The sequence below is a fragment of the Suricata suricatta genome, chromosome 11 (assembly GCF_006229205.1).
Source record: "Suricata suricatta isolate VVHF042 chromosome 11, meerkat_22Aug2017_6uvM2_HiC, whole genome shotgun sequence".
NCBI lineage: Eukaryota > Metazoa > Chordata > Mammalia > Carnivora > Herpestidae > Suricata > Suricata suricatta.
In genome coordinates this window covers 50,657,485-50,674,826 of record NC_043710.1, presented here as the reverse complement: position 1 = coordinate 50,674,826, position 17,342 = coordinate 50,657,485, and the positions used below count along the sequence as shown (strand labels likewise).

Below are 17,342 nucleotides of genomic sequence, written 5' to 3'. Positions count from 1 at the left end.
AACATTATGTTATAAGATCATGTCCCTTCATTTACCTGAAAAAAGAACTTGATTCTGTGTCCAGTCCCTGGAAGCCAATGTGCACTGCAAGTCACAAGCCCTCAGACTCACAACCAACAGGAGCTGTGCAGTCATAAACTCTTGTCTCTCAGCCTCAAGCCTGTCCATCCATATCTGCTTTGGGATGCTGGGATTTGGACACTGGGACTCTTCTTTGTCAGGGGCTCCCTGTTAGTTTCCACCCACAGAGAACACACAGGAAAAGACTAGAAGGCTGAAGCAGGGCTAGGGAGACTTGCTCCTTTCTGTCTATTCCTATCTTGTCAGTATCCCTGAACATTGACCTCACCTGGCAGTGGGGCTGAGTCGAGTCTCCAGGGCTTGTTGGTTGGTTGGGTGGGTGGGTGGGTGAATGGGTGGGTAATGAGTTTGAGTTTGACTTGTGTTTGTGTTTGTGTTTGGTTTGGATGTGGTTTTGGAACTCCCAGGATCAAATCAGGCTCACTGAACTCCCTCAGAGGTACCAGCAGCAACAAGACAGGGTCCCATCCTCAGAAATCTAAGTCCCAGCTCTGCGGGCACCTCTTCTGAGCTCCTGTGACACTAGTACCAGTTCAAGGCAGCACCATCCTCAGAGTTGTGAGGCCCAGCCCTATGGGCCCACTTCCAACCTTCTAGGGTCCAATGACCAAACTCTTCCGAAAGTGTAAGGTTCTTCCCACAGGAGCTACATCTCTGTTACTTCAGTATCCCCTGTTTTAGTTTCCAGGTTTCTGACATACATTTAACCATTTACTTACATTAAATAATCTGAAAATAACCAATATGATTTCTTTTCCTTCCTCCTGACTGAACCCACTCTTATCCAGAAACCTGACACTTTGCTGTATCTTCTCACTTTCAACTAAAGCTCTTGAGCAGAGTCAATAAATCAAATAAGACTTGACTTTCAATTCACTAGTTATGTAGCTTAACCTGTAGGGTTGCAGATGCTTTGTTTGGCAAGATTCTACCATCTCTGAGAACCCATTGGTTCTCAATAAAGTAGGTATAAGTGTGAAACAGATATCCAGAAGGACAAACCACAGGCAAAGGAAAGTAGGGTAGAGGTCTGGTATCCAGCATCAGTTGCACTTGGAAGGGAATTTCTGTAGAAGGAGCCTAGGATTTGGAATCTAGATTTTGACCTCTGCAATTCTCCAGATAATATGGTCTTTAGCAGTTTCTACTCTTAAAAAGCACCATTTTTCATACTATGTAAACAGAAAGTAATGACACCTGCAGAACTGTTGTGAAGATTAAATTTACTTAAATAAAATTACTTGGGCTCAACACAGTTAAGGAATATCAGTTTCTCCCTATTACCTACCTTCACCCAAACCAAGAGAGTAAAGGAAGAAATCTGGGTCAGTGATGGAGTAAGCCTCAGAGTGTATAATAAATACTTGCCAAGTTTTTCTCCAATACACTGTCTAGGCAAGATCACTGAGTAGAAGAAAGAAAAGGTATTAGAAATCTATTTCATATATTCACATCCCTGTCCCCAACAATTTCTTAATTCCTTGTTTTATCTCTTTGGTCCGAACCCCATATACAATAGGATTCAAGGCAGGGGGTATGAGGTGATGAAGGACATTGAGCAGGATGAGGATGTCCATGGGGACCCTCTTTCTGGCCACATTTGTCAACACCACCACCAGCAGAATCGTGCTGAAGAACAGGATGAGGATGAAATGAGAGCCACATGTGCTCAGGGCTTTGACAGCAGCCCCCTCAGCCTTGAACCTAAGCACAGCCCTTAAGATGAAGGTGTAGGAGAAGAAGATGAGGATGAAATCGGAGCCTAGTAAAGTCCAACCAGCCACAAATTGGTAGATTCTGTTAAGGGTGAAAGTGTCACAGGAGAGCCTGGACACAGACAAGTTGGCACAGATGCAGTTCTCAATGACATTTTTCCCACAGTAATGGAGCTGGGCAGAGAGAATAGGAATAGGTGCAGTGAGTAGGGCATTTCGTGTGATGATGAAGACACTAGCCTTAGTCACAAATTGGTCAGTGATTATGGAAGGGTATCGTAGTGGGTGGCAGATGGCCACATAGCGATCATAAGCCATGACCATGAATGTGCAGGACTCCATGGGGAGGAAGCAGTTCATGATGAACATCTGGAGGAAGCAGGCAGAAAAGCTGATGGACCTGAGGTCAAACCAGAAGATGGCCAGGACCTTGGGGATGACAGTCATGCAGAGCACGATGTCCAGCAGGGAGAGCAGGCTGAGCAGGTAGTACATGGGCTCGTGAAGAGAGACCTCCAGCCAGATGGTGATGAGTAGCATGGCGTTGGCCCCCATGGCCAGGAGGAAGAGGAGGCTGAGGGGCAGAGACAGCCAGTGCTGCCAAGTCTGGTAGTTAGGGAAGCAGATGAGGAGGAATTCAGAAACGGGAGTGGTAGAGTAGTTGCTGAGTGACTCCATGGAACGAACCTTGAGCTGAGGTTTTTCTGGACTCTCTGTATAAGAGGGTACAAGAAGTATTTTTTTTAGTCCACTTCAAAAGTGTGCCTGTCACTCTGTAGGCAGCTACTGATATATAGGAGATTCTTCCTGAATAAGCGAATCCCAATCAATATCATAGATATAGACTGGTGAGACTCAACAAGTAATGCTATGGTCTCTGAAGGCAAATAATGCTATGGTCTATTAATGAAAAGGAATCAGTCAATAAACTAAGATTTGAGAGGTGAATAATGATAGGGAATAACCTCACAACATTAAAAATGTGCAACAAATTGTCAGTATGGTACCAGTGTAAGAAAAATAAAATGTTAATAGTATAAAAAAGATAGGTCAGGTGATGGGCATGGAGGAGGGCATTTGTTGGCATGAGCATTGGGTGTTATATGGAAAACAACTTGACAATAAATTATAAAAGAAAAAAAGAAAGAAGATAGGTTAAAAAAAAACACACCTAGCTTTTAGTTATCTAGTATACGATGAGGGAGGCATCAAACCTATGGTGGAGAAGAAGGTTCTGCAATAGGTGTTCCTGAGATAATTATTGGCATTGATGTGGGATGGAAAAGCTACCTGCTCACCTACTACCATACCTAATATGATTTTGGATGGATAATTTTGTTGTATCCCCTCCCCAAAGTCATGGTATACTAGAAGAAAATAGAATGTAAAATTGATTAAGCCAGTTCTTTGCTAAAACCCCAATCCTATTTGAATACAACCATTCACTTTTCAGGACCTGTATCTGATTATCCCAAGTTCTCTTTTTTTTAATGTTTATTCTGGACAAAGAGAGAGACAGAGAGAGCCAGAGCATGAGCAGGGCAGGAGCAGAGAGAGAGAGAGGGAAACACAGAATCTGAAGCAGGCTCCAGGCTCTGAGCTGTCAGCACAGAGCCTGATGTGGGGCTGGAACTCACAGACTGTGAGATCATGACCTGAGCCGAAGTCTGACACCTAACCAACTGAGCCATCCAGGCGCCCCCCACAAGTGTTCTTAGAATAAGTCTAAAATAACAAAAATGGCTGCTTTTATTATATAGTTGCCAACTTTAAACATGTCCTCAATGCTTCTTGTCCATCCTACAAAACTTGCCTGATCAACTTTCCCTTCTTCCAAAGTCTTTCTCAAAACTTCTTCATTCTTTTTAAACCTCAAACTCTACTTTTTCTCTTAAAAGGTGACATCAACTACTACCTTGTAGAGAAAAAAGATGTGCAGTGAGATTTTTCTTCAACTTTCCAAGATAAAACTTACCGATCTACTTGCTCACTCTCCCATCCTTCCCTTGTTTCCTCCCACTGATATAGAATCTGCCCATCCTCAAAGCATCAAACATTCTACTTCCTACACTGAATCGTAGTCCTTCTAGCCTTGCAGTTACACTATCAATTGTTCGTTCTGGTTCCCTAATTTGGGGTCATATTTCCTTCTTCAGTGGATCTGTCTTGTCTTTCAAACATTCTCCAGTATCTTTCATTTTTGAAAATAAAAAGGCTCTTTATTTTCTTCCAGCTATTTTTCCATCTCCCTCCCTTTACACCCAAACTTCTCCCAAGTACTGCCACACTCATTGTCTCCAGTCCTCACCTCACATCCATTCTACAATTCACATCAGCATGGGCTCCTTCTCCATTAGTTCCACAAAATGCCTCTAAAAAAGATCATCTGTTAGAGTGACTGAGTTGCTCAGTTGATTAAGGGCCCAACTCCTGATTTCAGCTCAGGTCAGGATTTCACAGAACTTGAGAGGGAGCCCCTGTCGGGTTCTGTGCTGACAGTGGGGAGCCTGCTTGGTATTCTCCCTGCCTCCCTGACCCTCCCCCATGCTCTCTCTTTCTCTCTCTCCATAAATAAATAAACTTTTTAAAAAATTGCCTGTCCATTCTGAATCTTGCTAAAGCAATAGATCAGATCCTCTTCCTGACATACTCTATTTGGTTTTGTCTGCATCACAATCTCCTGGTTTATCTTGTACCTCTTGGGGTCCTCATTTTCCCTTACATGCCTTTTTTTTAATCCACCACCTTGACATCAGTTTCAAGGTTCAGTCCTAAGTTCTCTTTGATTTTCTTCTCTCCTCTGTGCTAATCTCTTCTGCTCTGTCTTCTATTTCTTTTTTCTATATGCTCAATTACCATCTCCATGTTGATGATTACTAAATTGTATGTCTTGTCTAGACCTTCTAAATGCCTACTTGATGTATCAGTTGCGTCTTTAAAACTCACCAACTCTAAATTAACTTACTATTTTTCTTCCAGGCCTGGTTGTCTAACATCTCTTATCTCAATGAATAATATTATGTGGACTATCCCACAAGTCAAAGGCTAGAAACCTTCTTGTATACTTCACCTGTACTGCCCATTACAAACCCACCACCAAAACCTGTCAAATCTCCTTTTTAGCTAGCTCTTGGGTCCACTTCTGCATCACCACTCTTACCAGCCCAAATCATAGTGTCATTTTGTCTCTTGAGTGAAATTTGCCTCTTAATGCATTCTTGGTTTCATTATAAAACCATTCTCTACATTGAAATCAGAGAAATATTCTTAAATATAAATATGATCTTGCCACTCATCAGCTTAAAATATGATATTGGCCTTTCACTGTTAATAGGTATAAAAATAAAATCCTTAACTTTAACTTTACTAGATCACAAGTTCATGAGAGAAGAAACCACGTCTGTTGGTGTTTTTCATCACTAGATGTACAATGTATAGCTTGATTCCTTTATAGGTGCTCCAAGTTAATTGAATAAATTATTTAATAAATAAGTAAATGAATGAATGAATTAATATATCATTTGCCTCCTTTCCCATTTTCAAGTCTAATGTGATACCTCTCTCTCTTGCTTCCAGAGGCCCAGCAACACTGTCCTTTTTTCAGATCTTCAAATATAACATGCACTTTCTTCTCCCACATCTCTTGGAAGACTGTGCATCCCATGATTCCACACATATATCCCCTTACTGTTTTTCATCCTTTATATCTCAGTGTAATATTCTCTTCTCTGGAAAGTTTTCTCTAACCCTCTCCAGAAAAAATCAAGGTCTCCTATTTTATGTTCTCATAGCACTTTGTATAGCCCCCCAACACAGTTTATACGTGTAATAATTTGGTTAAATACTCCTTTCCCGTTCATAGCAGCACTGACAACAATAGGCAAAACATGGCAAGAGCCTAAATGTCCATCACCTGATGAATGGATCAAGAAGATGTGGTATGTATATACAATGGAGTACTACATGGCAATGAGAAAGAATGAAATCTGGCCATTTGTAGGAAACTGGATGGACCTCGAGGGTGTCATGCTAAGTGAAATAAGTCAGGCAAAGAAGGACAGATACCATAGGTTTGTACTCATAGGTCTAGCAGGAGAACAGGAGAAACCTAATGGAGGACCAGGGGGAGGGGAAGAGGGAAAGAGAGTTGGGGAGAGAGAGGGATGCAAAGCTTGAGAGACTATTGAATGCTGAAAATGAACTGAGGGTTGAAGGGGAAGGGAGAGGGGGAAAAGAGGTGGTGGTGATGGAGGAGGGCACTTGTGGGGAGGAGCACTGGGTGTTACATGGAAACCAATTTGACAATAAACTATTTTTAAAAATAAATAAATAAATAAAAATAAAATATAAAGCAAAAAAAAAAAAAAACCACTCCTTTCCCAAGTCCATTTAGACATTTCATGCTGTGAGAATAGGGACCATGCTCACCAACTGGCACAGGACTTGGCATGAATTGGTGCCCAATAATATTTGCAGAATAAATTAATTGTTAGTCTTATGAGCAGAGTGATAGAGGGACACAAAATAAAATTTCCTAAATCATCCTGAGAAGAAAAGTTTGGAAACCTTCCCAAAGTTACTAACATTTTACCTGAGTGATGATGGATAGATGTGCACAAAAGCTATATTTCAGGTATATGAAATACATGGAAGTAAGTGGAAGAACTTCATGGGGTAACTCTATGAAATATTTAATTTGACTGGAGCCAAGGGGGTGGGAAGTTGAAAGAAATAGCAGAAAATAATGTTGGAGAAGGAAGAAAGGAAGGGAGGGAGGGAGGAAGAAAGCAAGCAAGCAAACAAACAAACAAACCAGATCATGAAGGACCTTTTCTATGCTAAAGATTCTATGATTAATCTTATATATAAGAATAAGACAAATAAATATTTTCATTAGTGGAGAGAGGTGACTGGGTATGGACTATAGGAAGATCACTTTGGGCACAATGCTATGGATGATTTGAGTAGGTAGAGAGTAGCAGCAAAAAAAAAAAAAAAATGGAAACCACAATACCTCTAATGAGAAGTTCTGTCTGAACAAAGTCTGAGCACTGAGGATGGGAAGAAGTGGCATATTCCTATGGTAATACAGACAGTTATGAAAGAGACAGTAGGTGAGAAGCCTAGAATTTTCTGGTTTGAATAAATAGAACCATCAAACTGTGAAATACAGGAGAATTAGGTTGACCACACAGCTAAGGAACCTCATTTCAAGTTTTTAAGTGAAGAAAAAGCAAGACAAGAATGAAACATACTGTATCATGCTTATTTGTTTAGAGAAAGGTTAAAATTCAGAAGAGAAGTAAGATCATTGAAGTAGTTAGTTCATTGAGAAGGTAATTTTTATTGCCATTTTTATAATTTTCTCTTTAACACTTAACACATAGATTTTGTACCTCTTGGTCTCCCTCCACCCTCCTGTGAAATAACTGAGGACAGACAAGGTACACTTTTGTATTTATACACACGAACATCCTCTAACACCCCACAGACTCTTAATAAAAATCTATTGAAAAGATTTTTAAATTTTGGGCCTTGGTGTTCTATGTTATTGGAAAATTCCAAGGAAGGAAAGTGAAAGGGGAGAGTTAGAAGAATTTCAGTGTGCTAAAGAGGTCACTGAGAAATGGAAGGGAGTAGTCCTGATCAATACCACAAATGCTGGTCACTGAGGGAGCAGGGCAAGGCACAAAATGCATGTTGGAATTCAGGGGCTTCTTCATGCCAGTATTTACAGGTGCGCCTCAAGAGCCTGCTCCTTGGTTAATGGAAAAACCCTGGACTAGGTCTTGGATTTAAGAAGTCTTTTGCCTTTGCCCTAATTAATACAAACACAAAACAACCCTATTGCTCATAACATGTTGGTAAGAATTTTCTTGAATTTCATCCAGTCTGATTGTTACTAACTTATCCATACAAAATCTGTCTTCCTCTACCACTTTCCTCTCCTCCTTGATGCTTATCCTCTCTATACCCTATTTTCTCATCCCTGTTTCATGCCCTTTTTAGCACTTTGTCCTCTTCTAGCATTGTTTGACATCATCTTCATACCTGCTTATGCTTCTTCTCAAAGGCCACTCACTGATCAATTCTCCTATGTATCTGCTTCTGTTCATCACATGTTGGTCATCTACTTGTGGAAAGGCCAAATGTCAATTGCCCAAGACTTGCCACCAGCCAGCTAGTGTTACCACTTAAGCTCAAAGTCTATCAAACTCCATTTCTTCACTGCTTAACATTGGAGAATGGAACAGGTAGAGGGAGTGAGAAATTTGGACTAGGAGAGAAGGAAAAGAGAACAAATTCCAAGATATTTAGAAAGGTGGAAGTGCATATATGAACAAAAGTCAGGGATATGGTATATAGAGTAAAAATTGAGTTAGGATTCAAAAACAGGACTGACAATATTAACTAAAATATATCAAGTGTCTAGTGTGTACAAGGCATTCTCTTAAGTGTTGTATATAAATTAATTTATTTCATAAATATAATTTGCTCTCAAGAGCAAAGTAATTAAGAATCTTTCTCATTCCTGTTCTGATTACTTCACCTGGAGTAACCTATCCAATTCAATACACTATGTATTAAGTCATGTGAGTTATAAGATGATAAAGTGATGGGTCATCACTATAAATTACAGATGTGTGATCTACAAAAAGCAAGAACATTAGTGATAACTTCAAAATATACAACTGGCTATCTTGGCGGAAAGGACAAAACTAGGACCATCAGAGAGAAATCATAGAGAAATGAAGTCTGGTTGAACAAAAGTGAGAGATTTCTATCAGTCTAAAGAAAGTTCTCTCTCTCCAGTTTAAATTGCTCTATGGGGGATGGGAAGCTTTTCTGAATCTCTGTGACAGGCATCTAGTGACATACAAACATCAGCATCCCTACATCCTCTATCCCATTGTAAGATTTATAGATCTCCTTTCTTTCCTGGCCAGGCAAGATAAAGCACAATTCTCTATGTGCATTAGGTCTCCTAACCAAGCAAGGAAGTGGGATCCTCTTTTAGAAAGGCAGAGGGAAAAGAGAAAAACTAAGATGCTCCTTACAGAGTTGTTTAGGATTTATGGATGCCCAAGCATCCAGAGCCACCACATCTCCCACCTCCTCATTGCCTTTTTTCCTGCTAATCGGAGATTGCCTATTAGAAAAGATCCCTGCCTTGTCACTCTTCCCTATCTAGATCCAATTCAGTCTGTGCTGCCCCCTCTTGGCCCTGGAACTTACAGAAGCTGTAAAAGGATGAGTCTTTTATGATGTATCAGCTGTGTGGTAACCATGCTGGAACCTTGCTGAATAAATATGAAGAGCTTTATGAGTTCCTATTCCACTCCTACCCTCCCTTTTTTGGACCCAGATGGGAAATCATAACTTGGGAAGCAGAGACTTAGGGGATGAAGAGCTGAGTCCTCTGGGACCTGTCTTACGGTGCTCCTGCAGGTAGGGAGCTGGGATGTGAAGAATGGAGTGGTTTGAAACTAAGGTAAAATTTTTCCCAGAAGCCAACGATCTGGTACACAAACAAGACATGCAAACATGGTCAAAAATTGTAGGAAAAGAGACTATAGAACAACCCCTTTTATTATAATAATAATTCTGAAGTTTCAAATGACATTTCTGAGTAACTCAAACTATTCAAGTTCTTTTTTTATAGTTTTTAATGTTTATTTATATTTGAGAGAGAGGAGGGAGAAAGGGAGGGAGGAAGGTAGGAAAGGGCAAAGAGAGACAGAGACAGACTCTGAAGCAGGTTCCAGGCTCTGAGCTGTCAGCACAGATCCCAACATGGGGCTCAAGCTCACAAGCCGTGAGATCATGACCTGAGCCAAAGTTGGGTACTCAACTCTCTGAGCCATCCAGGCACCCCATAAACTATTTATGTTCTATTATATTTCTTCTCATTTAATCATCCCCCTTAGATATGAATGAGCAACTTTCTGAAGTAGGAACTATTATTCCCATGTATAGGGGATAAATAGAATGATGAAGCCTTGCCCAAACTCACCGCAGTTAGCTGACATACATACAAAGCCACATCAGTCTGATTCCAATGTCTGTGTTCTAAATGACTCCTATTGACTTCCTCCACTGTATGGATGAATGTGGCCATAAATGACATACTAAAAAAATCCTAGCAAGCCGAGTTTAGCAAACTGTTAACATTTTTTAACTGACAAATATATTTATCTTTTGAAGAACATAAAAAGAGTTCAATATAAGGAAATCTGTCAACCTAACACATCAAGGTTGTGGATAAGATCATGGTAATGAAACATTCAAGATGTGAATCCTACCTCTGGCATTTGCTATTTGTGTAACCCACCTATTAAACAAATACTAACCACCACCTATGCCCCACACACTGTATTCGGCACTGTATATAATGGTGAATAAGGCAAACAGGGTTCCAGTCCTCACCAAGAGTCCATTCTAATTATGTGGTTGTTAAAAGAAAACAGGCAACTCTAAGTGTACTTATTTGAATAATTTCTAAGATATACTGTTTAGTAAGGAAAAAAGAGGCAAAAACAGTACAAAGAATGCTACACAAAAATAATTCTAATGTGATACAAAGTATACATATAAATAAATGTATAATATATGCATACCTTATTATATATATTCTTATATATAATCAAATTACCACTGGAAGGATACACAAGAAACTTGTAAGAATAGTTGCTTCTGGGAAAGAAAACTGTGCTTGATAGACAGAAATAAAATGGTATCTTAGAGATTGCTGGTTGTTTATCCAACGCTCCCATTCTTTCTTAGTATCAAAAAGCATAATTTTATTTGGGCACCCATCCATACTGCTAAAATACTCTACCTCTCAGATTCTGAATGTTAGTAGATGTCCTTTGGTGGGGTTTCCAAGAAGACTCCTTGATATGAACTAACTCAGTGGAGAAACGAAGGTCATTAGCCCTCACTCGTTTCTCAGGGAACAGGCAAAGGATTGACACCTGAATTTCTAGCTTAAACCATCAGCAACTTTGAGGATGAAAATCAGATTCTAAGTATGATAAAGAAGTAAGAGAGAAACTGATGAAGCTCTGGTTTTAGTCTTGGATGTCTACCTCTCATACTCTTCTACATGAAAGGAAAAAATATCTCATTTGGTAGTCACTATTTATTGGAGCTTCTATTATATGCAGTCAGAAATATACTAACTGAAACAAAGAATGAATGTCTTTTACTGAATATTCTTTTTAAAGTTTAAAATTTTGAACCACATTCATGCAATTTTTTAATTAAATAGTTTTTAAAAATCTATTCTTGGGGCACCTGGGTGGCTCAGTCAGTTGAGTGTATGGCTTCAGCTCAGGTCATGATCTCACAGTTCGTAGGTCTGAGCCCTGCATCAGGCTCTGTGCTGACAGTTAGCTCAGAGCCTGGAGCCTGCTTCAGATTCTGTGTCTCCCTCTCTCTGACCCTCTCCTGCTCACGCTGTCTGTCTGTCTCTCTCTCTCTCTCTCAAAAATAAATAAAACATTAAAACAATTTTTTAAATAAAAAACTATTCTTTTGACAATACATATAAAAGTATGAAACAGAAATGACAAAACTTTTGGTAATCATACAAAACAAAACATACAAAATAAAATATCATGTACCATCATACAACATTGCCATAGGAGCATTAGTTTAGGTAAAGCAAATCAAAAAAGTTAGCAAAGAGAGTAATGAATAAGAAGGAAAACAAGGTAGAAGCAGAAAAGGCAGGCAGAAGACTATTATCGGGTCCAGGCAAGACATTGTGGTGGCATGGAGCACACTGGTAGCAGAGGAAATTACTTTTTTTTTTTAATATTTTATTGTCAAATTGTTTTCCATACAACACCCAGTGCTCTTCCCCTTAAGTGCCCTCCACCATCACCACCACCTCTCTTCCCCCTTCCCCCCTCCCCCCCAACCCTCAGTTCATTCTCAGCATTCAATAGTCTCTCAAGTTCTGCATCCCTCTCTCTCCCCACCTCTCTCTCCTTCCTCCGTTCCCCCTGGTTCTCCATTAGGTCTCTCTTGTTTTCCTGCTAGACCTATGAGTGCAAACATATGGTTTCTGTCCTTCTCTGCCTGGCTTACTTCACTCAGCATGACACCCTCAAGGTCCATCCACTCTCCTACGAAGGGCCATATGTCATTCCCTCTCATTGCCATGTAGTACTCCATCGTGAATATATACCACATCTTCTTGATCCATTCATCAGGTGATGGATATTTAGGCTCCTTCCATGTTTTGGCTATTGTTGACATTGCTGCTATGAATATTGGGGTACATGTGCTCCTGAAATTACTTTGAATAAATAAATTTTGGAAGAACAGTCAAGCCAATACACTTATGATGAATTAGAAATGAAGTATTTAATGTAGAAGTAAAATCTGAATCTTAGGAGTCTGTCTTGGACAACTTGGTAGATATGGGCTCATTTAATGATACCTAATACATTAAGATTTCTGGGTATTGAGATTACATCTGAAGTTTCTAATAATAAATTTAATGTGAAATCTGTAAGTTTACTTAAGATATTTTTTTTGCTAGTAAATTTTAATCTTTCACAGAGGAGACAGATATTTAGATTTCAACAGATTTGAGGGTTTTTTTAAACAACTACAATGGAAAGAGAGAACGAAGAAGGTTATATTATTTCCAAAAGTGTAATTAAATGATGGGCTATAGAATCTAAGCTAGACAAAAAATAAAGTCAGGACAAGAAAGGGATGAATGGTAGCATGAAGACTTGTGACTTGTGACTCGATGTCCAACAACTGTGACTGTCCTAAGGATAAAATTTGAGCCTGAAAGTAGAAAGTGATGGTCAGAAGGTAGATGTTTCAAATCTATATTTTAGAGGTGGATCAACCACAAAAATGAGATGTGAAAATTGGAGGTTTAAAAAAAATGTTAAGTTTTAGGTACAGGCTGAACTAAGTACTCAACTATTTCATTTTCCCAACAATGAAAATCTACTGGAAAAAAAACATTTATAAGGTAATTAATAATTATAGGAGATATATATAGTTTAGTTACTTAAATTAAGGATATATCTGAAAGGAGTTTAGGAAAGGCTCAGACTTCAAGCAAAAAAATATGTTCAAGAGAGAAATAATTTGAGATGTGAATTTTTAGCCCATAGGATCTCCCACTGATTTTAGACAATTTAGTTAGGTGATAAGTATTTAATTCCCCTGTAGTCTCGTCTGATCCACTTATACACATAATTCACTTGGAAACTACCTTACATTTAAAAATGGGCAGAAACTTATTCTTCTGGTACCCTTATCTGTTTGGGTTGGTAGTAGCCTGCAGCTTCCTGTGGCTTTATACTGCACAGGAGGACTGGGTCCATCTGAAATAGATACAGTGAGGAGAACAAAGAGCTAACCACTCAGCTGGCAAGCAGAGTGTGAGCTGTTTCTGCTGGGAATTCAATAACATGGCTCTATTCACTTGTGCTGGGAAGTATGCACCTAGCACAGAATAGGGTCATGCAAAGATAGCACCAACTGATGGCCAAAACCGAAATTCAAAAGGGATGCTACAGTCAAGCCAATAAAAAGTCAAAGAGCTCCCTTGTAGTTCCCAGTCCTTATGTTTTATTGGTTCTTCACAAGCTCCTAACTGGTGACCTTTAAATGTGTCCCTGAATTCACTGACTTCTTACATTTCTTTTCTACTGACATAAACTGACAGTTTTTCTCCCCAATCTGATACTCATCCTTTGAATTCTTACTCTGAACAATATAGCCCACCAACAGCAGTTGTTAATTTTTCTTCTGACTATGAAATAATACATTGACATTATAACATCCAAATCATGTAATATTGTCTATCACTTAATATCCAGCAAAATGTCACCCATTAGAAATAACCAGTATAAACAATCTATTGTGTATTTTTCATCTGTTTTTCTATGTGTACATGAAGATCATATACATGCAAATGATATTACCCCATATCAATTTAACTTGCATAACATGAGCCTGTTATACACTCTATTATATCCCATGCCTTGGCAGTAGGCATAATCATTTGATGTACGATGAGTTTGTAGTATGGTTTATTATCTGGCAAGGTGTGACAAATCTTTAAAAACTCTCTTCCATTTGGTGAAATTTTAACTTACATGTATATTTTACATTTTAGAATAGGTGTACCAAATGTCCTCTGAAAATCTTTGCTGGAATGTTTCTTGAAATTGCATTGGCTCTATAAGTTAATTTGAAAACAGGCAACTTTTGTTTTTAAGTTTATTTTGAGAGAGAGAGAGAGAGAGAGAGAGAGAGCATGAGCAAGCAGGAGAGGGAGGGGGAGGGGGAGAGGGGGAGAGAGGGAGGGGGGAGAGAGAGAGAGAGAGAGAGAGAGAGAGAATCCAAGCAGGTTCTGCACTGTCAGTGAGGAGCCTAAGGTGGGGCTCAAACCTACCAACCATAAGATCATGACCTGAGCCGAAACCAAGAGTCGGACACTTAACTGACTGAGCTGCCTAGACACCCCTGAAAACAGAGATCTTTAAAATGTTCATGTGTCCTTTCCATGCACATGGTTTATCTCAACATTTCATCAGGTCTTCACTTAAATACTTTAAGCATAATTTTAAAATAGTATTTTCGTGTATTTAATGATGCCAATTTCTGCAAGTTAATAAGTTTTCTATTACTGTGAATGGTGAAGTTAATATCTATTATATTTAGATTATTTTTGTTGATATAAAGAAAACTTGATTTTTTACAGTGTATTATATCTGAATATCATATTGAACATATAACTATTTCTAAAACTATTAGGTTTACTGATTATATCATATAAAAACAATGATAGTTGAACCATTTTTACTCTGGTCCTTAAAGCTCTCCTTTACCCCTTGACTTACTGTGTAGGTCAGGATATTCTCTTTACACTGAACAGTAACAATGATGAGGGCAGGGCATTCAGCTGTGTTCTAAAGGCATTGCCTTTGGCAAATGGAAGTTGTCTTCTCCAAGATTTTGCTCTCTCCCTGGGGAAATCCCCATACAAAGATGAATTGATGAGAGAAGAAAAGGGTCTGGCACACAAGTCTCAACTTAGACAACTCTGAAAAGCTATCCAGAGATCCCTATGTATTATGTGAGTCTTGTTTTTGTTTTTTGTTTCCTTAAACATTTTTGGATAGTTTCTACACATGCGTGTTAGGGAGCCCTCTGTAGATCTTAGGAATTCTCATTCCATGCAGTTCTCTCGGCACTAATACTCTACTCTGTGAACCCTAGCTACTTTGGCCTTCTCTGATTCCCATGGCCTTCCCCTCAATACAGAAAGACTACCAGACTACACCTAAGTTCACCCTGCTTTCAACATGGCTTGGAATCTCTCTCCAATAAGCTGTAACAATCTTTGTCCAATAAACAGGACTCAGCTCATTTTTTTTAGGTCCAGTGCCTTCAGAACCATTACTTTATAAATTTTGTGCATGTTTTGTTGTTGCTTTGTGGCAAGAATAAATTGACTCCTTGTTGCTCTTCTCAACAAGCCTAAGTTCCTCTTGAGTATGTAAAATCATCCTGGCCAAGCAGATGAAAGCACCATCTAACTTCTGACCCTTCCCTGGGCTCAGGGTTGTATGTGTGACTACATAAGCCTCCTACCTTCTCCACCAATCAGAAAAGATCTGTTTTACAGTGAACCCTTAGTATCTTAGGAGGACTATGCACCACAATAAAAGGAATGCACCTCTGGAGGTCACAGTGATTTGGAGACTTCAAATTTTACCTAAGAAATTTGAAGAAAATGGATTTTAGGACCGGAGGATGGACAGTAGTATACACATGATATGTGCGAAATCACAAATATGTGGCTAATTCAGGACTTTGAAGATTAAGAATGGCTCTTAGATTTATTTTTAAGGACAGAATCTATCAATATTCTTCCTCATGTGTGGAGACTATAGGATGTATACTCAGAATTAGCATGAGCATCTCAGGAAAGAGCGTGTAACTAGGAATCTTATTTTCCACAGGGTTAAGCAAGGACAGCTGAAAGACCAGGCTACCAGGTTAATTATGTTTGACTCTAAGGAACCCAATTGCTGCCTTTACTTATAAGAAGAGAACCTTATGCCAATATTCCTTGAATAAACAACTGGAGATAACAAAAACCACACAATTATCAGCATGCATATACAGTCATCTTTCCCTCCTTCTCACACATCCAACTAACAATCAACTTCTGCTCATTCTTTAAAGAAATTCCCTTAAAATATTTTAAACCACTTTTTTATACCCTTTATACTTAAAAGAATCAAGCAGATCTCCAACTCTCCACCTGCCATATAGTATCTTCCTTTATATCCAATATTTGCAATTTACCAGTCAAAAGATATTGCATAAACAAAAAAGATAATATTTGTTGAAAACAAGATATTAGTACTCTCCACATTCCAAATGCCTTTAAGAATTTTGGAATCTACTCACTAGAGACAGTGTTCAAGGATCTCTTAACAGAGTAACTCTTGCTTTTCCGCTATGAAATTTTGCAAACAAAAATTACGTCTGACCTTTGAATGATGTTATTGGATAAGCCTGAACCCTAAATTTCCTACCAGCCATAAGTAATGACATCACTCCATACCAACTACAGTAATATACTATGTCTGTTTCCTCATCCATTTTCACCAGATTCTGACTTCCAGAAATTTAACAATATGCCATACTTATATTCCCTTCACTTAAGGCTCTTCGGTGCAGCTCCAAAAGACATGGGACATGGGACATTGAGTGAAAAGGCTATCCCCTCTGCCCCCACACTCTAGTCTTCTCATTCCTACTTCTACCTCCAGTTGGGTCCTCAGAGTCCTGTCCTCTCCATAAAGAGTTTGAAGGTGTGTGAGGATCCTGCTGGACATAAGCTGTTTCTATTATGAATATTATGCTTTTTTAACAGAATATTGAACAGTCAGGACCAGAAAAACATGGTGACCTCTCTGAGTTACGTGCCTCTGCTTAGTTCTTCCTGATTCTGAGTCGGGAGGGTCTAGAAAAAAGATGCCAATAGCAGCAGGCTCAGAACAATGACACAGAGATCATGGACTGAACAGTAGAGCTAAAGCTTTAACTGTATCTGTGAGTGTCATGAGAAGTCTCTGGAATCAGATAACCAGTGCTTGAATTGATGCTCCACCACTCACCAGGGGTGAACTTTATCAATATGTCTCCATAAATTTTTATTTTCTAATGTGTAACATGAAGTAGTAATCCCTGTCCTGTAGAACTGTTATGAAGATGAGATGATTTAAAAATATAAATGTCTAAGGGCACCTGGGTGACTCAGTTGATTAAGTGTCCAACTTTGATTCAGGTCACAATCTCATGGTTCATGAGTCGAGCCCTGTGTTGGGCTCTGTGCTGACAGCTCAGAGCCTGGAGCCTGCTTCAGATTCTGTCTCCCTCTCTCACTGCCTCCCCGCTGCTTGTACTCTCTCTCTCAAAAAATAAAACATTAAAAAATTAAACATGTATATATATATATATATATATATATATATATATATATATATA

The 17,342-nt window shown here is 39.0% G+C and overlaps 1 protein-coding gene and 1 long non-coding RNA gene across 2 annotated transcripts in view; one reads left to right on the top strand and one right to left on the bottom strand.

Annotated features, from left to right (window-relative positions):
• Window positions 1-1,529: 1,529 nt before the first annotated feature.
• On the bottom strand, window positions 1,530-2,483 carry LOC115271864 (olfactory receptor 56A1). The gene has a single exon (XM_029914839.1). It carries the CDS (start codon window positions 2,472-2,474, stop codon window positions 1,530-1,532), a length of 945 nt encoding a protein of 314 aa, XP_029770699.1. The 5' UTR covers window positions 2,475-2,483.
• A 6,680-nt stretch (window positions 2,484-9,163) lies between these two features.
• LOC115306505 overlaps window positions 9,164-17,342 on the top strand; it is a 14,695-nt gene continuing 6,516 nt past the window's right edge. Inside the window, exon 1 of the long non-coding RNA XR_003915346.1 lies at window positions 9,164-9,245. This is a non-coding gene — a long non-coding RNA (uncharacterized LOC115306505). The remainder of the gene's footprint in view (window positions 9,246-17,342) is intronic.